The sequence below is a fragment of the Engystomops pustulosus genome, chromosome 10, assembly GCF_040894005.1.
Source record: "Engystomops pustulosus chromosome 10, aEngPut4.maternal, whole genome shotgun sequence".
In the NCBI taxonomy this organism is placed as follows: domain Eukaryota; kingdom Metazoa; phylum Chordata; class Amphibia; order Anura; family Leptodactylidae; genus Engystomops; species Engystomops pustulosus.
This window is the reverse complement of record NC_092420.1, coordinates 80435800-80460935: the sequence shown is the minus strand read 5'-3', so window position 1 is coordinate 80460935 and position 25136 is coordinate 80435800. Positions and strand designations below refer to the sequence as shown.

At 41.9% G+C, this 25136-nt stretch overlaps 1 protein-coding gene across 11 annotated transcripts in view; it reads right to left on the bottom strand.

Annotated features, from left to right (window-relative positions):
• Positions 1-20375, bottom strand: part of NEXN (nexilin F-actin binding protein) — a 35621-nt gene extending 15246 nt beyond the window's left edge. For 3 of the 11 annotated variants that reach the window (XM_072128800.1, XM_072128799.1, XM_072128802.1), the window contains exons 1-7: positions 20177-20374; positions 6709-6793; positions 4483-4674; positions 3292-3373; positions 2882-3030; positions 1839-1880; positions 185-382 (exon numbers count right to left, since the gene is read on the bottom strand). In XM_072128800.1, coding sequence (XP_071984901.1) covers positions 185-382; positions 1839-1880; positions 2882-3030; positions 3292-3373; positions 4483-4674; positions 6709-6735 — 690 coding nt within the window. In that variant the 5' untranslated portion in view covers positions 6736-6793; positions 20177-20374. Of the gene's footprint in view, positions 1-184; positions 383-1838; positions 1881-2881; positions 3031-3291; positions 3374-4482; positions 4675-6708; positions 6794-20176 lie in introns of all 11 variants that reach the window. The other 8 variants (XM_072128809.1, XM_072128803.1, XM_072128805.1 and 5 more) reach the window with 6 other exon arrangements.
• Between the last annotated feature and the right edge of the window lie 4761 nt (positions 20376-25136).

The window sequence follows — 25136 nt, the reverse complement described above, 5'->3', positions numbered from 1 at the left end:
AGTATGTACATTCATTCAACCTAAAATGTGCAGCTCTTCTTAGGTGGACACGACACAAACTTAACCACAAGAAGGAGGAAATCTCCATTATATCCCTGTGTCTTGTTAGTGCTGAGAGTAGCCGTTCTTTTATTGGAAGAGCATTGGATAAGGTGAAACCCAACAGTCTTCATCTAGAAATTACCATAGCAGTGGAACGTCTCTTGGCTTCTCGGAATGACTTCCTATGCTCATCATATCTTCTCTTTTTCTCATCTTCACGTCTTTTTCTCTCTTGTTCTTCCCTTTCTTTTTCCAAATCTTCAAAGTTCACGTGTATTTTACCCGGAGATATCACTGGCTTTACTGCTGTGATGGCTACCTCTACGTCTGCAGTTTCTTCCTGTTCAAAATAGACACTTTCCTAGGTTAGTGAATATTCCATTGTAAGAAGGAAACCCGAGTGCCAACACTCTGTACATTATTACTATCAAAGAAGAAGGTTAAAGGAAGAGTTAGGATAGAACAGTCATTGAAGTGTATTCTTCTCATCAAGATCTGAAGCTTTAGACGTTGATGATCAAATCAAGAGGAATTTTCTGGAAAATGATTATATTTACACAGATCTACCCAAATGATGGATTTTTTTTTTGACAAGTCCAACTCTTTGTTCTGCCGGTCAAAGCTTCTTTCTTTCTCCACATTGAAAATGTTGGTTGAAAACTTAGACTATAGCAAATAACTATTTGCTATGTTCTTAAAGAACTAAGCCATAAAAACTCCCATACCATCATTGGACAAAAGTGTTTAGCTGAAACAGGGATATCCTGGCCCATGATTGGTTGATTTACTTTGAGGCTGTATATAAAACTAAGGCCTCATGCACATGAACATATGAGAGAACGTGACCGGGACGCAAAATTTGCGTCTGGATAACGGCCCCATAGACATCTATGTCACCCAGTCACAGTGCGGTGAGAACTTACCTCACCGTGACCAAGCCGGATGTTTGTGCAGTAAATTTAGGACATGTCCTACATTTTGCCATATTACAAAGGCGGTTACTTGGCTTTCAAAAGGAGAGGGGTGAGGAGTACTCACCCCTCCTCTCTCCTTCATCCGCCTGTATGCTCACCCAGCGGGAAAAACACTGCCTTGATCGGTCTATGAATCATGGAGCGCGAAGTGGACAGTTTTACAGACCAACCTCAGTGTCGATATAGTGATATATGATGCAAGGAGTCCATACTTAAACAACACTTAACTCTAATAATGATTATAGTTCAATGCTGCTGTTTTGCAGGGACTCCTTGCTTCATATATCAGTAAGATGCTTGGAATCCCGTCCTCGGCTTTATGCTTGACCCATGAAATCCACTTCATGGCTGGTGCTTTATGGCCACCAAAATGAGCCCCTTGAGACTTCCTGACCACCCATAAAAAGAAGTTTGGAGAGTCTAGTTTCTGTTCATGTAACTAAGCTGAGTACCAGAAGGGAGTGAAAACTTCACAAATAGTTACATTTGCTACAAGAAAATTTTCTGTCTAGTACAGTAAATAAAAAAATTATGGAAGATAAGTGAAAAATGTTAGAAAACTATCATACTACTAATAATAAACTACAGTAATAATAAAAAAATGTTTATAATAATATTTGCTTTAAAATTAAACCAGATAAACCACTTTATTTATCCAGGATGAGGTCCTAGGAGGAAAATTTCACATCAGAGTGTCTGGAAACCAATCGCTTTCCTGGATTGTAATAGGGGAGTATTAGTAGAGATGATGATAGAAAACACAGAAGGAAAAAAAGGGGGGGGAAAAGGATAGAGATTTTAGTGCAATAGATTTCTCATTACCTCCATTTCCGAGTCACTTCCATCACAGTTATTGTCCTCAATCTATCAAATGAGAATTTTTATATTGTCAAGCTGTTTGCCTTTCAAGATTAAAAATGTTTTTTCCCTGAAAAATTACATTTTATTTATTTATTTATTTATTTATTTTTTTTATCTCATAAGCTGAAGAACAGGGAAAACCGGTTACCTAAAGCCTCTTATTTTGCAGAAAAAAAACTTAGATTATTAAGATTTTTGATGGCTCCTGAAAAGGAAAGGGTTTGTAAATATGATTTGGCGTAGTTGAGAGTTTAGATACTTCCAACATGTCCTTCTAATTACAGTCCTGTCTACATGAGCCATGATCAACAGGTTTTTACACATAATTGGAATCATACCCCAATATTTTGCTCACTCCTGTTGATAAAAAAAAATAAAAAATCAGAGCACAAATTGTATTGGTGTTTAGTATCACTTTGTAGTGAAAAGAGAACTTTTTGAATTCATAATTTTAGGGAATGTTTCATCAATTTTTTATTTATTTCAACCATCAATTTTTTCTTATGTTTTTATTTATTAATTTTTTCTATTTTCTGTCTATGGTTATGGGGTCCACCATCTTGCCTGATTTCTAGTGACGGCATTTAGTGTTCTGCTTTGCGGCAGGCAATAGTAGTCTGTAATCCTATCTGCCTTGTATCTAATGTAAATGAGTTGACTGCTGCAAAAAAACACCCTTTACAGAATTAGTAAGTTTCTGTATAATATTAGACCATGTGGCCAAAATTACAATTACAGGATTTAGTCATTTTTTTAAATATATATAGGGAAAAAAATAATCGAATCGTTCTTAAAATTAGGTATTTTTTCAGGTAACATTCGTTTTAACCTTTGGCTTCGGATATGTGGTTATTTCTCCTTTTGCTAGAGAAAAAACTGTGTTATTTTGTTTTTTTGAAACCGCAAAAGAACATTTATGAAAGGCTCCAAAATAGAGTGTATAAAAGACAAAAATGTAAAACTTTATTGTTCTCTACATTACGAGGTGGTGTATCGTCACTTACTTCTTCAGCTTTCTTGGCCAATTCACGCTGAATTTTCCTCTTCTCCTTCAAGTCCTGCTCGAGCCTCCTCTTCCTCTCCTCTTCCATTCTCTTCCTTTCTTCATCTTGCCTTTGTTTTTCCATTTCTGCAAACTTTCCTTTGACGGTTCCTACAAGAGCAAATAGAATTCTCAAAAGCTATAAGGAATTTATACTGAAAAGTATCTTTTTCAAGATACTTTCTGTATAAATTCCTTATAGTTTTCGTATGTTGTTAATGCTTCAGTGTTTCTCAGGTTAACAAGTCTTACCTAATTTTAAGACAAATTTGTCATGTGACCACTAGGGGGCGATTTACTAACGTATTTGGCTCTCGCTAAAAGTCTGAAACAGAAAATCCCAATGTCGTGACCTTGTTTTGTGGGACTTACCGGTGAGTTTCGGGACAAATCCCTTTTCCACCTGTGCTGGTTTATCCTCTTCTTCATCGTCAGAGGCGAGTAACTCTTTCATCTGGTGGTGTGGAAGAAGAATCATTGGTCATAGTGCCATAAGTAGATGACTAGAAACATATGTCAAGGATATGAACAAAACTAAAGTAAATGAACCCTATCTTGGGAATATGAGGGGGGCAGTCATATATGTTTTAGTTATTTGCTTTAAAGGGGACAAGAATGGTCCCCTGCCGATCACAAGAACGGGAGCCCCTTTGATGGAGAAGGAGGTGAAGCATGTATCCTATCACTCAACTCAATACTATGGGAGCAAAAATTGCCAAGCTCAGCACTCGGGTATCTCTGACATTCCTATTCTGTGTACAGTACATGACAGAAATAACCAAGCGCTGTGCTCAACAATTTTTGCCATTCCAATAGTATTGAATGGAGCGACAGAACCCTGCTGCTTTGTTCAATGAGTGAGAACAGGACCCAGTACTTGTGATCGGAACTAGTCTATTCTTGTGATTGATCGGACAATAATACTTAGTAAAACCCTTAAAAAATCCAACAGCCCAAGTCTTAGCAGGTGTTGGGGGAGGGTCATATAAGTTGGTCAACCAGTTCTGGCTCCATTAATAAGTTGGAACGGGACCCCTGTTCTTGTGATTGGTCGAGGTCCATTCTGGGTACCAGTAGTAGGAGGACCCTTACTGATCAGGTTATTATTTCCTATCCTGTGGATTGGGGAAAACATTTATAATTGGTACAACCCCTTTAACTCCATTCTTTGCTCATGCGGGTGTTATTGGTGTCCGGAGCCCCTCCTGACCAGCTTTTATACGCTTTGGTCACAGCTGGGAGAACACATCTCCATCCAGAATATATTCACTGCTCCTGTATGGCCGGATGACTAGTCCCTTTAAAAGCCGATATGGTGGGTACTAGATCCCAAAACCAATAGACCCCTCTATAGTTATTTGGATTCTAAGACAATATTGGTGTCCATTGTGACAGATGGAGGTCTAACACCCTCTATAATGGAGCAGAACAAGGGAAATATACAATATGGATGTGATAAGAGCCTAAGCCTGACACTGAAGAGCACGGATCCCCTGAAGAGCAAGGATCCCCTGAAGAGCACGGATCCCCTGAAGAGCACGGATCCCCTGCAGTGCAGAGCACCTCTTGCTTGCGCTTGTTCCAGATCCTCTCTCTATTGTATTGTTCTTTCCTCCGCTGTTTCTCATCCGTGCTTCTTCTTTGGCTCCGTTCCTCTCTGGCTTTCTGCATGGCTTCAAACTTATTCATTACATCTCCCTTGCCAAGTTTGGGAACGTAGGTTTTTTGGACAGGTTTAGATGTAGAAAGCAGAATCTTGAAGATGAGAAAAACAGGAAAGGAGCATGACAGATATCAAGGAAGAAATATAGACAGAAAAAAGAGCAAGAACAGAAAGTGATGCGCATTTTCCAGAGCAGGGTATTAGTATTATATCGTAAGAAAGGATTTAAAGGGGAATGATACCTAGAATCTTGTGATATCCATGGCTTCTAAAATCAATGATGCTCATAAGCCAGAAGGGCTGCAGGGGTGTTACCAGAGCCCCTCCATGCTGTAGCCTCACAGGTTGTCTTTCCTATCCTTTCTCCCTGCCTGATGTAATCTCACACAGTGGGAGAGAGGAAGTTCTCCTGCACAGTATAAAAGCCTGTGAAGATACAGCATGGATGGGCTCTGGTAACACTTTCCAGAGCCCGTATGGCTCATTAGCATAATTCTAAAAGGAAGGGGGCCATGGATAACAAATATAAGAAGATTACCCCAGTCCCGGTGCCTGAATCTATGAGTAAGTGTCCCTGGTTTATCATGATGGGTTTTCATGGCATATTTCCTTTAAAGTGAATCTTTCTGACACATAATGTCTCCCAAACTAATAAAAGGGAATCTATCAGCAGTTTTAAACATAGAAAGATGCAGAAATTGTTAGGTTATTAATGCCCTGGTTGTGTGTGTAATCACACCTTTGTGTGTGTTGTTAGTAGCACCAGCAGGACTGTGAAAAAGGAATTCCAGGATTGTAGCTGGATCGTAGCAAGCTTCTGGTTAGGTATAACAGCGGCGGGAGAGGGGAGGGCTGGGGATCAATTTGAATGCAGAAATCGAAGAACACTGCAGTGTGAGAAAACTCCCAGGATGGGGCCACCGACCCTCTTAGATAATATACATAATAGTATACTGACACATTCATAAACTAATGCACACACATTTATCCACTAATATATACATGTATACACTTACACATATCTGTCCCAGTAGCTGCGGTCCAGGGAAGGGAAGTACACAGCAGGAATTAGAGATGAGAGATCCCTAGTCCTGTCATTCTGCTGTCCCCTCCTCAGACATTTCTTATTTGAGCTGCTAATTCATGCTATGTACTGTAGAAGATGTGCACTGTTACATCCATACTATGCTGTACAATGTGTATTATAATATGTATATAATGGTGCACATTCTCCGTTCTTCAGTGTGTCAGGTCGGATGCCAGGGCCCCCTGACACTGTGGGCCCCATAGCAGCTGCTATGGCTGTTACCCCTGTAGTTACGCCCCTTTCCACTACCACACATGTGTATTATCTGCTCAGGAAGCGGCCTGCATTATCTGAACACTTAAAGAGAAATTTTGACTAAAACTTACACATGAAGATAGGCCAGCGAATAACTTCTTAAAGCTCAAGCCAAAGAGGTGAGTCTGTGGAAACTCATTTTTTAAAATTGATTTACTGAACGCATGAGCTATGGATTTTTATAATAAAAACTGAATGGGAAACAGTAAGAAGTCTTCTGTGAAAACCTGTCATTAGGTTAAATGACAAAACCTGATGACAGGTTCCCTTTAAAACTGATTCTAGTACTGAATATGGCAGCAAGGAGGGCTAACAACGGTGTTCAAAATACATTTATCTATTGAGCCCTGCCAGAGGCAGAACCTAATAGGCATTTGGTAAAATGTAGAAATTTCAAAAAATTGTAAATATTTTACCACTTTCATGCATTTTTACAATAAAAAAAAACAAACAAAAAAGCAATGACAGAACTGCAGGTTTGAATAAAAGTCTAAACTAAACATTACATGTAAAACAGTTTGCTCAACTGTGGTCGTGCAGTAATGAGGGATCCCCAGATTATTCCTCACTGCACACCTGCAGCAAGGTGGAGTTTAGATCAATTGTCTCCCGCTGTAAAGATCATGATGCCTCAGCAACTAGACAAATTATTACCTCTCCTATAGGGCATATAAATAAAATGGCTCCTTGTGTTAGTACCCCCTGAATACACAGTAACATATGATATGAATTAGTATAAGAACACAGATAATTATACACAAGTTGGTGTCTATGTTGTACCTACCTCAGTCTTTTGAGCCACGTCATTCATGATTAGGTTCCCTTCCCTGATGTTTCCCCCCGTAAATCAGATTTCTTTAATTTTCAACCTAAAATTAAAAACGTAGATTAATTTTTGTCATACATAAAACCCAATTCATAATACTGACATGTAATGATTCTGATTATTTGTAGCAGCCGCCACGTGATATCTTATTCTAAAGGAGACGAGTGGATTCTCAGCGTATGAGATCGTCCATGGGTAAGTTATCCACTATGTCAACTCTTCCACCATATCCTTCCCTGCTACTAACCCAACGGCAAAACAGAGACAGGATGTATAGTTGAAAGCCGCAGCTCATCTCTGTGCAGAGTGCGGCAGATTATTGGATACTGGTTTACGGTCTTCATTAAGCTGGTAATGACCGACCTATCATGGTTTTTACAGTGGTCATTAAGGATCCTTCTTCTGATGCGCCAACTTTCTACGGCGGTGCATCATAAGATCACTGCAGAAGATCCCATCCTGCAATCGCCGGTGCCAGGCTGTGTCATCACAACCCAGGCCTGGCACTAACAACCGGGATCGGAAAAACTCTGATCCGGGGTGTTTAACTCTTAACTAACACATGTAAAGGGATTCTCCCTGGATGAGAGTCCCTCCGGTGAACTTACCAGGGGATCCGTCCAGCTGCCACCCAGAGGGTCCGGTGTGTGCCCCTAGGCTGCCGGGTCCTCTGTTCGCTGGGAACTACTCCCCGATTGTAAATAACTGAGCATGTGCTCAGCATGTGCTCAGTTACTTACATTACACACTGCAATAGCTTTATATTGCAAGCGATCAGACGAATGACAAAAAGTAAAAAATAGATAAAAAAAATAAAAGTTTCCTAATCACCTAAAACCAAATAAAGTAATGAAACACAAAACCCCTACATATTTGGAATCACCGCCTCCATATCAATCTGTACAATAAATCTAAACCAATTTTGAACCCACACGGCGAATGGCGTAAAAAAAACGTAAAACTTCCAGTAATATATATCTGAAAAGTTTTATATACTAAAAACAAATCCGGTTTTCTCCAATATTGGTTTTGCTTAGTAAAATAAAAAACCATGTCATCATAAAAATCATCAGAAATCATCGGAAATGTTAGTTATCAAGTTATTTGGGTGGTGTTACTAACTACCTAGAAATTAATCTCACCAAAAAATTGAAAAACACAACATTAATTTATACAACGGGGGGATCCAGTACAATCTATGCCCATACCACCCGTTTTATTACTTTGGTTTTAACTACCTAGAAAGCAGAACATTTCAAACTTTGAAAATGAAACATTTTTGCCAAATTTTAATTTTTTTTCAGAACAAAACGCATAATTTATCACTTAAATTGTTCAACCAACATAAAGAACAATGCGCCATGAGAAAACAGTCTCAAAATCACCTGGATATGTAACAGCGGTCCAAAGTTATAACCAATTATCGTGATACATGTCAGATTGTAAAAATAGAGTCTTGTCATTAGGCAGAAAACAAGTGTCCGAGATAAAGGGTTAATCTGGCGTCGCCTGCACTTCTCAGGAAGTGGGCACCAACTTTTTTTTGTTACACTTTTAACATAGAGTGTGCGACACAATTCTGTCAAGGCACTGTAATAAATGTGGCGCATGGGCACCAGAACGCCTCAGAAGGAGGAAAGTAACAGCACCAACGGAGAGTTTGCTCTATAACATTCCTTTATTCTGTTTGAAGTCTGGCACTTGTCTCCGTGTTGTGTGCTAATGAAAATGAAAGAATGAAGAATGGGCCAAAAATAGCAACTAACCGATTGGAAAAAGTGCTAAAGATATAGCCAGGAGCGTCTTTCCCTGAACAAAAGATTGACACGTCCTGCACAACCGGATGACCTGTTTTGCATTAGATACGTATTTTCATTAAATGTATCATAAGCTTATAATCTGCATGACATTTCGTAACGTAAAGCTCACCAACGTGAATAGCCGGTATTCTCTGCATTTCTCTAGCTGACAGATGTACAGTAGATTGTATACAGTAGATTGTGTCCAGGGAGGGCAGTGAGAGTCCCCTGAAGCTGCCGTGTGGGAATGGTGATGATGGTTATGTCTCTATAGTTAGATATCATTCACTTTGCAGTGTCCATATGACTTATATATGTCAACCACAAATCTATAGGCCCTAATTCACCCAACAGGGGCAGTAGTTCTGCTTTTGACCTCGTTAAAGTATTGTAAGTACAGAATATCTTTCATCAGTATGAATAAAGCATTCAACAATAAAAGTATACTGTGGCTATAAGAAGTATCATAGTATCATAGTATATAAGGCTGGAAGGAGACGCAAGTCCATCAAGTCCAACCTTTAAGAATTAAATAAATGTTTTATCCTCATAACCCGTGATATTTTTTCTCTCCAGAAAGTCATCCAGGCCTCTCTTGAACATGTACATAGAGTCCGCCATAACAACCTCCTGCGGCAGAGAGTTCCATAGTCTCACTGCTCTTACAGTAAAGAACCTTTGTCTATGGTGATGGTAGAATCGCCTCTCCTCTAGGCGTAGAGGATGCCCCCTTGTCCTGGTCACAGGCCCAGGTATAAAAAGATCTTTGGAGAGATCCTTGTACTGTCCGTTCAGGTATTTGTACATTGTAATGAGGTCTCCCCTCAGTCGTCTTTTTTCTAAACTGAATAATCCCAAATTTTGTATCTGTCATTGTATTCAAGTCCCCCCATTCCCCTAATAATCCTGGTTGCTCTCCTCTGCACCCGTTTCAGCTCTACTATATCCTTTTTATACACTGGTGCCCAAAACTGTACACAATGGGGGTCATTTACTAACGGCCCGATTCGCGTTTTCCCGACGTGTTACCCGAATAATTCCGATTTGCGCCGCTTGTACATGAATTGCCCCGGGTTTTTGGCGCACGCGATCGGATTGTGGTGCATCGGGGCCGGCATGCGCGCGACAGAAATCGGGGGGCGTGGCCGAACGAAAACCCGACGTATTCGGAAAAACCGCCGCATTTAAAAACCGAAATGTGTCGCTTGGGAAGCGCTCACCTTCACCTGCTATGGGATGGTGCATTCCGGGGCGTTAAGATTATTTTCGGCGCAGCAGCGCCACCTGGTGGACGGCGGAGGAACTACCTTCTTAAATCCCAGCCGGACCCGAATCCTGTGCAGAGAACGCGCCGCTTGATCGCGAATGGGCCGGGTAAGTAAATGTGCCCCAATATTCCATGTGTGGTCTGACCAGCGAGTTGTATAAGGGCAAAACTATGTCTTTATCATGAGAATCTATTCCTCTCTTGATACATCACAGAATTTTATTTGCTTTAGCAGCAGCTGCCTGGCTCTGGTCACTAAAATTAAGTTTACCATCCACCAATACCCCCAAGTCCTTTTCTGCTCCAGTTTTACCAAGTAACTGAGTGTTTAGAACATAATTATACTTTTTGTTTCCACGGCCCAAGTGCATAACTTTACATTTATCTACATTAAACCTCATCAACCATTTCTCTGCCCATCCCTCAAGCTTCCACAAATCCCTCTGTAATGCTAAACTATCGGCCTCAGTATTTATTACCTTACACAGCTTAGTATCATCTGCAAATATTGAAACTTGACTGTGTAAACCCACTACAAGGTCATTAATAAAAATATTAAAAAGAAGTGGCCACAATACTGACCCCTGTGGCACTCCACTGGTAACATCAACCCAATCTGAGAATGTGCCATTAATGACGACCCTCTGTTTTCTATCACTTAGCCAATTACTTACCCAAATTTTCCCCTAGTCCCAGCAGTCTCATTTTATATACCAACCTTTTATGTGGCACGGTGTCAAATGCCTTTGAAAAGTCCAGATATACAACATGTACAGTGTCCCCCAGATCCAGTCTGGAACTTATCTCCTTGTAGAAACCAATCAGATTAGTCTGACAGGACCGATCTCTCATAAACCCCATTGTATACCATCTCCCATTGTATACCTTTGTCTGCGTGTCCTTGACTCCTGATATACTATATTCTTGCTTAAGCATCTACTTATCTTATTTTGACTTATGCAGAGCATTTTCACAGGACATTTAGTGAAAACATTCTGTTTCTCTGAGAGCAAGGTCTCTGGAGGAAACGGTGCATAGTTCATCAACATTTCAATAACATTTTGGGAAAATAGCTTAAAGGGGAGTTTCTGATATATTCCAGCTAACCTATAGCGTTTCAGTATTTTATTACCTTTTCACGCACTCTGCAAAGCCTATTCTGTTTCTCGTATATACAAAACTGTTTGGGTAAAATAAAGGGTACGTTTGGAGTGCAGCTTTTGACCAAGTGGCATTGGGAACAAATACTTATAAATCACCTTACAATTGTAGAAGGGCTGTTGGAGCCATAGATAAAAATCTCTTACACCTTCAATAACGTTGGCATCCTGTGAGTTACTTACATTTGCCACCCCTTGTCGGTGTGTAGAGGTTAGAGGCTTGCCTTCGATTGCTGACTGACTCCTATGTTCTAGCTTTCATTATAGCTTGTTCTCCAGTTATGTTGCTGGTTTACATTTCCGACCTATGACCATTGATGATCCTGGCCTGTCCTTACTGCATGCCCACCCTGTCCTTCAGCCTGTACTATGAATCAGTCTACCATGACTGTGATTTCCTGTTTGACCCCCTGGTTCTCCACGCTGGCTTCTTTTGATCCTCAGAGGTCAGCTGCCACCTATACCAGGAAGACTCTGAGAGGTATCAGCCTGGAGACCTGTTACAGCAAAGTCTAGAGGTTCAACAGGCAAAAACCCATGAAGTAATTATGTCCTTGGAAGTAGCCAAAGGCCAGATTGGTTAGGCTGTGTAGTGGATCCACAACCCCCTGTCCACCAAGTTGGAAGAAAAAAATCGGACAGATATACACCAACGAGTTGAGAAGTACATGTAACGTCCGGGGCCGAATGTCGCTCTATCCGCAGTTTGCAGAATAGATGGCGTTTATTTGTGTGTGAACTGTGGCTTAGTGTTTGTGTTTGGATTAAGCCCTTACAAGCAAGGGTTACTAGCCTGATGGACAGTTCCCCCAGTGTACTGCTGGAGGCGTGTCCAGGAACTGCCTTATATACCTGCCCATTCCCATCATACCTGGCTGGTTATTCTTCTAGTATTTCCTGTGTATCTAGTGCTCTTGCTATCTTGTTTAGTATTCTGTGATTTTTATCCGATTCTGTGCCTTTGAAGCCATCTTGGTTTTGACCCGATTTGTTTGTCTCCGCTTGTCTGTCTGTATCTGTATCTGACCTGTATATAACCCGCCTGAAGTCCTGTATCTGTTGTTTGTCCCTCAGTATCGTTTATCTCCTAGTGTTCTCACGCTTTCCCTGTTCAGTCCTGTGTTAGTATTCTGTGCACCAGTGTGAACGCTGACCTATAACAGTATCCCGGTTACCTGTCCGCTCCGGCATCCAGCAGCTACCAGACAAGTAAGTTTTCCCTGTCATGTTGTAGGGTCGTTCAGGGACCGTCAGTTAGGTTCCTGATAGTGGGTTCACCCTTGTCAGGGCGGTTTATCTGCTTTAGGCAGGGCCTTAGCCCACAGGGACGTCACAGGGTGACTTCACCACCACCTACCTATTCTGACAGCTAGCGCCAAGACTGGTTGTGGTTGCACGGTTGCTGGACGGGTGCTGACAGTACATCAGTTTCATGAACAAAGGATTACTCGTTTTGAGGGAGAACTTGCCTCTTCTTCAGATCCAAAGCCAGGCCTGAGAGAGATTCAGGCTTGCCTTCTGTGATGGTGGGTTTGTCTCTGGAGCAGTAAAATAAATTCTTGAACACATTTTACATATCGGACACCTCTTTTGGAAACATGATGGAAAGTATCGTCTATAAGTACTGTAGGACCGAGCGTTTACCACCGTTCACAATCCTCACCTATCCTAAATTCCTGTGTTATCTCACGTAGCCTCTGTCACTGCCACCGGATTCCTGTCCTCTACAAGTCTAAACACTTGGACCCTTTTAGCACTCGCCGTTGCTGTTATCTGAGTCATAGACTATTTTTAATGCAGTTTATTGCAGCTACAGATTTAGCAGAACTGAATGTGTCATGTAAATTGTCCAGGATGTTGGTGGCAATTGACAAGGACCACAAGGACTACATCCAACAGTCAAATGAGGCTCATCCTATCTGTGACTATAAGAGTATGTTCACTCCTGTTTGAGGCAGTTGAGAAAACTTGGGTTGTCAGAACATAAGGTCTCTTAGGTGACTGGCCATCCATGAACTACAAAGACATTTCTAGACTATTCCAACAAAAGCTACTGGAATAGAGCAGCACCCCCTTGCTTATAGATGGGGGTCCCTAGTAAACCTCTAAAGTATTTGGACAAGTGTATCTTTCGTGAGTTAACACCTTTAAGAGATAAGTCATCTGGCAATGGGTTGCCGCTCTACTGGAGATGTCAGGAATCTGCTGTAATCTGTTGGTTTCCCTGCAGTGCACAGTGCACAAAAGAAGCATTGCACAGTTGTCATTCAAATCAATGTCCTCCAGAAAGATGCTCTCCTTGTACACGGTATGCATACGTGTATAGGTCATGAATGGATGACCTCTCTCTTTTTTTTTTAAACATCTTTTTATTCGGTTTTCAAACAAAATTTAACATGCAAGACATTTTCTTATAAACGTTTTAACATTTGGCAATATATCAGATATCTTATAGGTTACATGTCGGTTACTTTTTCCATTTTCTTGTGGCCTTAGTGCACAGGGGGGTGGAACCGCCTCATCTAGTTCCTAGCGATCTCTCTTTTGACCCACTGCTCGGTTTACTGGGGATGACCTCTCCACATCACCCTTATCCTCCTCTGTGGCCCTCATACCTGTAGCTTACCCAAGTTTCCCTTCAGAACTCCAGTGTTATACCATGTTGTTAATTTGAAAGGGGTAACTAGTTCTATTATTTCTTGTCTGGTCATGTGCGAAACAATAAATTGCTTCCATTTGCTGAAAAAACCCTTGGTTTGTTTTTCCTTATGTCTGAGTGTTTCAATTCTATCTAGTCGAATCAAGTGTTTCATCTGATTACCTACCTCCACAGTTGTCGGGGAGGAGTTCTTTATCCAGTGGTTCATGATGCATCTTTTGGCCACTAGTAGGAAAGCATGAACGTCTAATCTGATCAGTGGGATCTCCTCTTGACCTTCATCCCCTTCTACTATGTGGAATATTAAGAGCAGCGGGTCCATGGGTAGGTTTTTGTCCCAGTTTAATTTTATGTGATCTCGTATTTGGTTCCAAAAAGTCTGAATATTGTCGCATGACCATATCCCATGCCATACATCTGTGCTAGGTTGTTTGCATTTTGGGCAGGCTATCAGTCTGTCCGGATTATTATAACCACTCTCTTAACTGACAATTTCTTAATATTGTATTTGGAATGAAGTTTCTAAACTTTTTGCAACTTTTGACCAAACATGAAGAATCCTACAAACCCCTCATCACTGAGGACATATTGCTCATAAATAGCTTGAGAACAATAACTCCGAATGATTGAGAATCTTGTGGTTTAGTTGCAGCTGTTGTCATGTTCCCCAAAACAAGATCCCAGGAACAGTAATGCGGTAGAAGCCTCACACATTGTGACAGGAGGACTAACCTCGTAACTTACACTGTGCCCCCGGCATGGGACGACAGGATCTTTACAGAAGACACAAATAAAATTATTATTGACTGTATAAACCTGAAAAACATTACACCCCCGACAGTCCCCGACCTCAAAACATCCATACTACACCATTCCACAAAACATGTCCTAATCATGTCATACTGTAATAATGTGCTATTATAGTCTATACATAGAGTCATAAACTTCCCAACCATTGGATATGATCCTTCTACAATTATCCTCCATACAGGAGCCACTAACCTTACAACATAACCCTAAAATTGTGTAAACCCTAAAAAAATCTCCCATACACTCAATTCCCCAACATGACAAGACCCCTGGACATGCAACTCTTGACTTTCCTAACTTAATTTTTTTTTTCAACAAATAAGAACTTAGACTCTCAAATGGATTAAACCGTCCACAACGGCCATTTTATTACCATAAACACAAATGTAAGTGATTGGCAGATATAGGGTCATGTGATCTCTACCTGTCCATGGACAATCGCCCTGCCAGGACCTTGATCTTATATTCATGAATACTATCATAAGGTCCTGGCAGGGTGATTGTTCATGGACAGTTAGAGATCACATGACCCTCCATCTGCAGCCACTTTAATAGTCAGGAATATCTGGGGTAAAAGACAGGAGGCTTCACTTTACATATCCATATCAAGTAAGCGGAGCAGAACTATTAATAGATGTATATTGGTAATGACCTAATATCCTGCCCCTCACATTACAAAAAAAATGAGGTAAAGTGGCCAACCCCTTTAAAACTAATTTAATAATATACTGCACCTCTTTAGAGACCGAGGGAAAGGTCCTTGGCACCGATTCTGTTGTTCCGTCTCAATTTACCTACAGCAGCTAAACCGAACTTGCAGAAACCAACCAAGCACTTGGGATATCTTGGGCTTTCTTAAAGGCAAACTCCATTCCCAAAAACACGCCAGATCAACAGAACAACAGCCCATTTCCACTCCAACCCCCAAACCATATCTCCACTATCCAACTGCAAGGACCCTGCCAAGTCGCCACAATATATCAGCCCCCCATTGTTACACGTCCTATTGATGCATCTGTTCTACAGTTTCTACTCTCCCCCTGTCCTGCTAATTAAAAACTAGGGGAATGGGTGGGTGATGCTTCTTACTGACAGTCACCTGTTTACTCCGCTGTCTAGTAATGACACCACGTGACTGTTACCGGGGTCACATTCAGTATGTCCTTGTCACAAGCAAAAGCACCAAACTTATGGGACCTTTTTTTTAAAAAACATACATGAAGTGCACTGTCTAGATATATAGTACCCATGCAGGTTCTAAAAGTGCTACAGTATATTCCATTGACCACAAGTAAATCCCACATGGCGCCAACATTATGAGTAATGTCACAGAACATACAAAGAACATAACAAATATAAGTATAAAAAGGTCACAAGTTATCCAGGTGAATAGTAAATGCAGTGATGTAACTCTGAAACCTTTGCCTTTAAAATAAAGTCTGTCTCCGTGTACAAAATGTTGCGTGACCTACCTTGTGGTTTCCGTTGAGCCCCCAATTAATTTGGCGTTTGATTTTTTTAAAATCCACCCACCCATTCAGAAGATGCGGCCCCCAGAAGTGAATGAGCTCCTACTAGCCGAGGGGGTGGTGACCTTTTTTTTCCCCTGGGGGTGTGTCCTGAATGAAAGTAAAATGTTTCCGCCCCATTGGCCAGTACAAGTTTATTTACATATAAACTTCAGGGGGTCGTATCTTTGGAACAGGTGGACGGATTTTAATAAAATAAACACCAAACTGGTCAGGGGCACAGCGGAAATCACAGGAGATAAGTCACGCAGTACTTTGTACTTGATGACACGACGGACCCCTTTAAGTAGTGAACAAGAAGTCAAGTATTTCCAAAGAGATTAGTAGGATATTTTATCATTTTAGATACAACCATCCCAAATTGCTCTTTTTATATCTCTAGATGTGGAAGAAGCTTTCCAGAGCAGGTCAGTCATGGACCCCATAGGGTACAGGGTAAGCAGGGGTGGATTAATACTGCCCTGAGATGTATGAATATTATGGCCCCCTATAGGTCTAGAATCACTTCCTGCATATGGTCCTACAATCAGCTTCTTGGGGAACGGAGGATGTGTCCCTTCTGATGCTTCAATGTGCGATTTTAGGACCTTTGGAGGACCTTCAAAGGTCCTGAAATGGCTCTTATCTATGAGGATTTCATGGGTGAAGGTCCTTCTCAATATAAAATTTTGTGAGTGGTTTGGGTGGCCATGGGCCCCCAACTACCGGCCAAACTGCCTATATTATCATCCACTACTGAGGGAAAGCAATGTTCCCCTGTAAGCGCAGCAATAGCCAAACTCCCGCCACGTTGCATTCATGTTCTAGTTCCAGATCCTGTTCTTGGCACCAAACATAAGATGTTCTCTGCCAAAGGGGAGCGTGTAACACATTCACGATGCTACATCTGAGCAGCACAATAAACATGGCTTTTTTCAATGTATAAAGACATTATCCTCTCTGACTTGATGCGTGTCATTAGTGTACATCCACACAGGCGGCTTGGAGAGTCTAGAAGGGTCTAGAAAAAAAAAACAGAAGCTGGTAGGAGGGGGCGGACAGGGGTCTCAGCTGTGTGAGGCCGAAAATAGCCGATAGCACATTGCTGCCGGTGCTGATCTACCGTCTCTCAGACAGGGCACCGGGCCAGGACCAGAGACAGCCAGGACCTCCTCTCATGGGACAGCAGAGAAAACACAATTAGATGATCACCATGGCTGAGCAGATCTGCGCAATGTTTTCTATAAACCAGGGGGGAAGGGGGGTGCCGAAAATGTACATCCCACAGAATAGGGTACAGTAACTATAAACACACGGGCAGGGGCTAAGTGAGGACAGAGGTCACCGGGCCAGGACAGAGGTCACTAGATGGCGGTCTGATTGTGCCGCCACATGTCCTTACATCCAATTAAAAAATAATTAAGCCATAGTAAATGAGGTGATGCTCAGTGTGAGACCTAGAGGCCCCGGTTATTGCTGAAATTCAGAATTTTTACTGAAATAGACAACCTCTGCAAATTGCATTAAGGTCCTAGTCATGACTTCCATTGTCGTCTACACAAATTATGGCCTTCCCCCAGTGACTGGCTGTATGTCCCAGACAATTGTCAAAATGTTGTATATCATTAAAGGGGTTGCAATGCTTTTCGGATAAACAGCGCCACACCTGTGTGTAGGTGCTGTCTGGTATTGCATGTATAGACTTACTGTGGGTCTTGCCAGAAAGCAGCCATTATTCTGTAATAGGACAAACTAAGCTCTAATACCAAAGAAAAAGGAATATCCATGACATTTTATTTTTTCATAGTTTTTTTAAAATCTTCCATAATATTGCACACAACTTTTAAAATGTTTGGTGATTCTAGCTGAAAAATGTAGAGGGGTTTTGTGTTACCTAATGTTACTCTAGCGCAAGGAACCTTCCACAAATTCACGTTCCTGGGGAATTCAGAATTCCCATCCATGAATCTTATACCTCAGACACAATTTTAATTAAAAGAAAACCTAAAAAATTCCTCTAACTCGCCAATTTGTCTTGTGAATCGGAGACCTTATACACGTGGCCACTGGATGAATCTATGTCGTATATTCCTATGAGTTGATACCAAATGTTACTGAAATCTTATCTACCAAATTCACCATTTTTCCTGGTCTATAGTATCCAATGGAAGAATTTTTGCCAATTAATTGCCAGAAAAATTGCCAATTAATCTGAATGGGCAGCAAAATATCATCTAATGTTACTGCATCTCCCATCTGTATGGTAGAAGAGTGAAGGTGCCAAAATAAGGGCCTACACAGCAACACGTGTCCGGAGAGGTGGCTGCCAATCTCACTTACACAACTTTAGGTCATGTGACAATTTCGGAGCGGTGATTTAGCTGGTAAAACGGCCCAATCATGTCACCTGTGACTCATAACTGCCATGACGATTGGAAAGTCATGAGTGACAAAGAATCCAAAACTTTTTGTGACTGTAGTGTCAGGGTCGTGCGAGGTCACAGGTCGTAACGGGACTTCATTGGCAATCGGAAGATGTGCGCTAGTTACAACCATGCAATGAGTAAGGGCCAACCACTAGAGTCATACTCATCCCCTCCGCCACTAAGAAACCTGGACAGGGACACAGACATTTGTGGCTTCACCTTACCCTACGCAAGGCAATAGAAGTTCAGCCAAGTGACGTTGAGGTCTTATAGAAGTGTCATCAGATCCTTGGAAGGATCCACCAAGAAAACTCTAATGCCCATGGTTGTAATGGAGCCACATGGTAAACCTGAACTCACGTGTAGCCTGCAGGTGACAGACTTAGATGTACGGTTCATTTTACTACAAGGAGGGGGACGTGACAGGAGCAGCAGCTGTCACCTGTTGTAAGGACTCAGTGACATTACACAGACTCTGCAGTTCAGCCTCGGTCCTTGCCAAACTCCAGATATAAAACCTGGAATCCTACATTCAGAAAATGCACGTCGTGCGGTTCCTTATAGCGACCACTTATAGCATGTGAATACCATGACCCCACTTATTAATATTAACTCCATACACTCCGCAGAGGTTCCCACGAAAGGAAAAAATTTAAACTTATGTTATCTTAGGATTTTGTTTTGCGGATTTTACCCACAGCCGCTGCTCTTAAGTACCGATATCCGGTGACCAATATTTTCATGCAAAATGAGAAGACAGCAGATTTTGATTTTAGCACAGAATGGTTTCAAAGTCATTCAAAATTTGGGAAACTCAAGGACCCAGTTAAAATGCTGAAGTCTTCTGCTGGCATCCGCACCCCTCCTTATCACATTGATACCCAGGACCAAATTTAGAGGCTATATGCCCCATGTGCAGATTAGTATCCAAAAGTTCTCCTAATATCAGCAAACATAACATCAAAAAACTACCACCAAACTATATACTGCCATGTAATGCAACTGGATTCCTCTGCTAAATAACACCCGTTGGGTTGAGTTCACTCCTATCCTATTTCAATAGCCATCCCCTAACCCCAAAATTTGGCAAAATCCCCAAACTAATTAATCCTGAATACTGACCTATACACAATATCGCCCTGACAAAAGTGAACAGCTGCCCTTGTCTGTTGTGCTGCATCGCTGTGACTCTGGGTCTGCAATCTATGCCCGGGCACTGCAGGGTGGCCTCATACTGTGCCCTAGGGCAGGGGTTGCGGCCTGTTCCGATCACAGACATATTACTGACTGCCACGATGCCAACTACTAGATAATAAGTGCAATGTTCTACATCCTGATCAGAGATAACTACAATTTTTTTTTGTTTGTGCCCCCCGTTAATTTACAATCCCTAAACTTAACCTGTTCAACCAGGATACAAATCACTAAAGCAGGTAATGGATTTGTTATACAAGAATAATCTACTCAAGTGCCACACAATTCCTAGGACAAGAGACATAGATACAGCCAAGGAAAGCTGCTGCCAGGTCTCCGGAAACTTTTTTAAAACTTTCTACAAGCGAATATACAACTCCTTAGTCCTGGCATTGAAGAGGCTAAGGACCCAAACACAATACGAGACAAACATCCGAAGACAAATTACGATTATTAATCATTTCCAGATTTCCAACATTCCTTCATGTCAATAATAATCCTTGAAGAGGAGTAACAGTCAAAACCCCCGTGTCCAGGCATGCTGAGACTTCTAGTCCCAGTGTGTGCCCCTATTTTCATATATTCATATTTTAGGAGTCTTACCTCGCTGAGTGCCCAGTTGAGGGTCTAGACAAGGAAGCGCAGTATTCCCGGCGGAGCTGTGGTGGTGCTGTGCCAGGCTGGGTACCCTGTGATGTCTGGCCCCCAGGCTGCGTTATAGAGTAGATGCTCAGTCACTACACTAGTCCAGTGTGAGCACTTCTGCTCCCCTCATCAGACTGGATGCAGTTTGGCTGAAGTTACTCCCAGCCTGCGAGTTTCCATAAAAGTCCTGCTTGTCAGGTCATCTACCACATTCCATACAATCCAAAAGCAGCTCTCAGCTGTTGAGGACTCATATGTTCCCAGTGCGACCCCCTGCACGGGAAACCACACTTCATTCTTAAGCTATGAATGAGAAGGAAGGTAAAAAACAGTTTGGTCTGGAAGGAGTTAATTCTTGTTCCATTTTTTTTTTTTGATGGATGCGACGACTGTCGTCGGGATCGGAAGTACCATTAACCGATTGGTCAAACATCTCTGGCTTTGTCCCCTCCAAAAGTGAAGCTTTCCCCTTTGTAGAAAATGTAAGAATATTCCTTAACAAGCAATTCCATAACATTCCAGTTTTGCATCATTTTTGGATTTTGCACATTAGCATGGCAGGGCAGTGTACACAGAACCTGTACAACGTAATCCAGAACCATCGGGATTCAGTATGCCGCCATATAGTGCCCTAAGTGAAGAGTGTAACCTGCGTAATATGGTAATAGATGGAACGTACAGCTAATATTAAACAAAATGCATTACTGTATACAACACAGTCATACAGGGCAGATGTCTCAAATTGTTGACTTTTGCAACTATAGGGATTTGGGAGTGAGGGAACAGGAAACATACCCAACTCCTGCTCCCTGTTCCCACAGTGCAGCCCCTACAAAATCCCCATTCAGCAATTCAACCTAGAATAGAATATAAGACAACTGCATAAAAGGCAATTCCAAAATGTATACAGAATCACTCCCCGTTGAAGAGATCTTTATGGATTTCATGCTAATAACAGTTACGGACTAGGAATGGGATGCATAGAGGAGTGGCAGCTTATATACATACTCAGGCATCACAGAGTGGCCGGGGATGCAGTGATCACACTAGTTGATTAAAGTTGTCCAAAATGTCCTTGATTGGGTTCAGGTCTGGGGGCCAGAGAAGTAGCTGCAAGTATTGGTCTGGGGGCCAGGAAGAAGCTGCAAGTTTTGGTGGGTCTAGGTGGCCAAGCAAGTAGGTATAAGTCTTGGTCATGGTCTGGGAGAGCAGGGAAGAAGGTGTAAGTCTTGGTCATGTCCTGGAGGTCAGAGAGTAGCTTTAGGTCCCTCTCATGGTCTTGGGGCTAGAGAAGAAGCTGTAAGTCTCATTCATGGTCTGGGAGGGCCAAGGAAGTGTATGTATGTATTGATCAATGTCTGGGGGTCTAGGAACTAGCTGTAAGTCTTGGGATCCAAGGAAGTTGCTGTAAGTCTAGGTCATGGACTGGGGGCCAAAGAAGTAGCTTTAAGTATTGATCAACGTCTGGGGGTCTAGGAACTAGCTCTAAAATCTTTGGGTCCAAGGAAGTTGCTGTGAGTCTTGGTCACGGTCTGGGGGCTAAAAAATAAGCTGTATGAATTGATCAATGTCTGGGGGCCTAGGAAGTAGCTGAAAGTCTTGGTCTTGGCTTGGGGTCGGAGAAGGTTGCTGTGAGTCTTGATCATGGTCTGGGAGCCATAGAAGTAACTGTAAGTCTTGGTCATGGTCTAAGGGCCAAGGAAGTAGATGTAAGTCTTCATCAATGCCTGGGGAGGGTCAAGGAAGTAGCTCCAGCTCTTGGCTTGTGGTCCCAGTAAGTTACTGTAAATCTTGGTCATCACTTGTGGACCAAGGAAGTTGCCTTGAGTCTTGGTAATGGCATGGGGGGTCAAAGAAGTAGCTGTAAGGCCTCGTCTTGGTCTGGGGTCAACAAAGTAGATGTAAAGTTCATGTGGCCAAGGAAGTAGCTAAGTGGTGATCATTGTCTGGAGACCAAGGAAGTCTCGGTGAAGGTCCAGGGAAGTAGCTGGAAGTCATGGTCTCCACACGTATCGTGAACTATTGTGGCAGTATGAAAGATCCCATCATTCAATGAGAGGACAGCCAACATGAAAGCGTAACCTTGATCTGCAAGAATGGGTAGATGCCTAAATCTTTTGCAACTCCATTGCATGGGGCATGATAGCATTGAAGGAATACCAGAAAAACAAACAAGCATCTTCTGTAGTAATGTGACTCTGCCGTGTATCTATGGAATGTTCTCATTTTATTGTAGGAGATCCCCTTTACGTGGCTGACGATCCCTACAAGCGTTATTGTTGAATAAACTAATTTCAGCCTCCGTAAATAATCACTTGCAGACGACTTTTTACAACGTGAGTTTATTCAAATAGGGAAACGTAGGAATATATTAGACACAGTCTGTGGTACAAACATTCTGCAAGACGCACATGAAAATAGACGTGTATAGCATTGTATAGAAACATTCAGCGAAAAACTAACAATCTGGGTAAAAAAAAAAAAAGTCAAATATCCAATAAGAGATCAATAAAGTGAAGCTCCAGAGTCAATGAAGGTTGGGCTTTTAGTTCTTAAATGATATACCCATTGGCCCTACAAATCTGTGCAATCATACCTTTGTGCGTATGGTTTGTAACAGCAGGACTGTGAAAAATTTCATTTATGTTCCAGGATTGTAGCTGGACTGGTTTTCTCTCTGTGTTGTGTTCTTAGTTCTCTGTACTAAAACACCTCTACGGCTCCTCCCCTTTGTGTTAGTGTTGTAGTGTTCATCCAGAAGCCTGCAGCACTGTAACTAATGTATACAGTTTCATGCAACACAAAGGTGTCGGGGGCACCCTAACTCCTCCCCCCATATCCATTTGCAGAAGCAATAATCCTGGAACATAAATCCATATTTCACAGTCTTGCTGCCACCAACAATACACACAAAGGTATGGTTACACAGATCTCCAGGGCCAATAACTTACACTACAGAGAACTCAGCGGTGAAAAAATTTCCCCCCTAAAGCAGCTGCTACTACTACAGTCCTGCTGCTACTACCACAGACACCAAATCTATGGTTACGCAGATTGCCAGAGCTACTATATTTTTGCATGGTCATAACTGCTTACAGATTTAACATAAACAAGAGATAGCAGCAATTTTTCATGAAAAAAAAAATTTGCAGCAGAAAAGTTTTAATATTTGCTGACTACAGAGCAAATCCTCGTCGACGCCACAGAGCCAATCCTCGTCGGCGCCACAGAGCCAATCCTCATCGGCGGGGAACTTCACCTTACCGATCTCTCTTCACGTAGAAAGTAATGCGGCCTGATCTATAGGATATATAATGTCATTCAGAGCAGGCGAGCCTCATGCACACAATGTAGACACTGCCCAAAATGCTCTCATTGGGCAATGTTCTCCTTGGCCTGTGAAGTGTGGACATTCAGAACCAAGTGGTTTAAAGGGCAACTATCATCAGTGAAAAACTGAAAACTTCACACCCAGGTCATGGCACTGCACATATTGGCACCATCCAACCCAAACCTGCGACTAGACTTTCCGTCAATCAGAGAAGCATCAGTCCTCCTGCCACATATGATGACTATCTATATGTACAAGGCAATGAATCCCCAATATCATGGTAGTTGCCCTATAACCTCACCCAAATTCCATTACTGAAGTAGAAGACAAGGCCCCGGGTACAGATCTATTCATAGGACAAACCAGAGACACTAGATATACTGTAGTATTGATGGTTTATATCTTGTACATGTAATAAATAAGACATGTAGAGAGAAAGCAAATGCATATACTGCAGACCCCCCTGGACGGAGACCCCCATATAGCCACATCTAATATTAGACAATGGGGGAGATTTATCATCAAGTTTCTGAGGTAAATCTATTCTAGTTGTCCATCAAAACCAACCAAAGCTCAGCTTTAATTTTATAAACAGCTGTGGGAAAATGAAAGCTGAGCTCTGATTGGTTGCCATAGGCTACTAGAACAGTTCTGCTCTAAGAGACTTATGATAAATCTCCCCAAATGTATAGATAGTAGAAATCCAGCGCACATGAATAAGCTAGATACTAAATGTATAGTCCACTATGTATGTCACTATGAGACGCACATACAGTAGGCAACAGGTTGATAACAGTCTCCTCAAAGGGCTTCTTTTGGGGTACACCCCCTCATATTCTATTATTGCATGTTATTACTGAGGTCTGCGATCACTCATGACATGCAGATGTCCTAGCGGTGGTGACAGAGCATTACATGAGGACTGCAGGTATAATGGTGACATATTAAATTAAGAATCGATTTTGCGTATTCTTATATCTTCCGTAGATGTGTTTGAAAGGTTTAACAAATAAAGTTTGTTGAAACTAACACTGTGGATCTGCTTAATCTCAACTAATAAGAAAACTAGGCCTTGTCTCTATAGTAACAAATCAGAACTCATATTTTTAGGTTTTAAGGTTTTCCCATCTCAGCCGCCAGTAACGGAATACCCCATGATTGATAGTCTGCTCCTTAAAGGGATATTCCCATTTCAGGCAGCCAATAAAGGGGGAGTCCTGTGATTTCCATTACAGTATGACAGAAGACAGCCCTATATCTATGACCCACGTAGTTGGGCTACTTATATAACAGACTCCATGATGACCATAACCGAGTCTATTTAGTTCAGCTAGCCATTTGATGAAATCCTTTCTGAGTAGGGATCAGTAGATCTGGGAAGGGTCATGGGACCTGCATCCAATGAGTGGCTTGCTTGGGTCAGAGGGCAATACAGGAAGTTACCTCCACTGGTAAACATAAGTGACCTCACGTGTACAAGGAGCGCACTGACTGGATTAAGCAGGACCCATGACCCCACCCCAACCTCCAGTCAGACACGAAAGTGGAAGTGCCGAAACTTTGACTTCCGATTCTGTTCCTCTAATC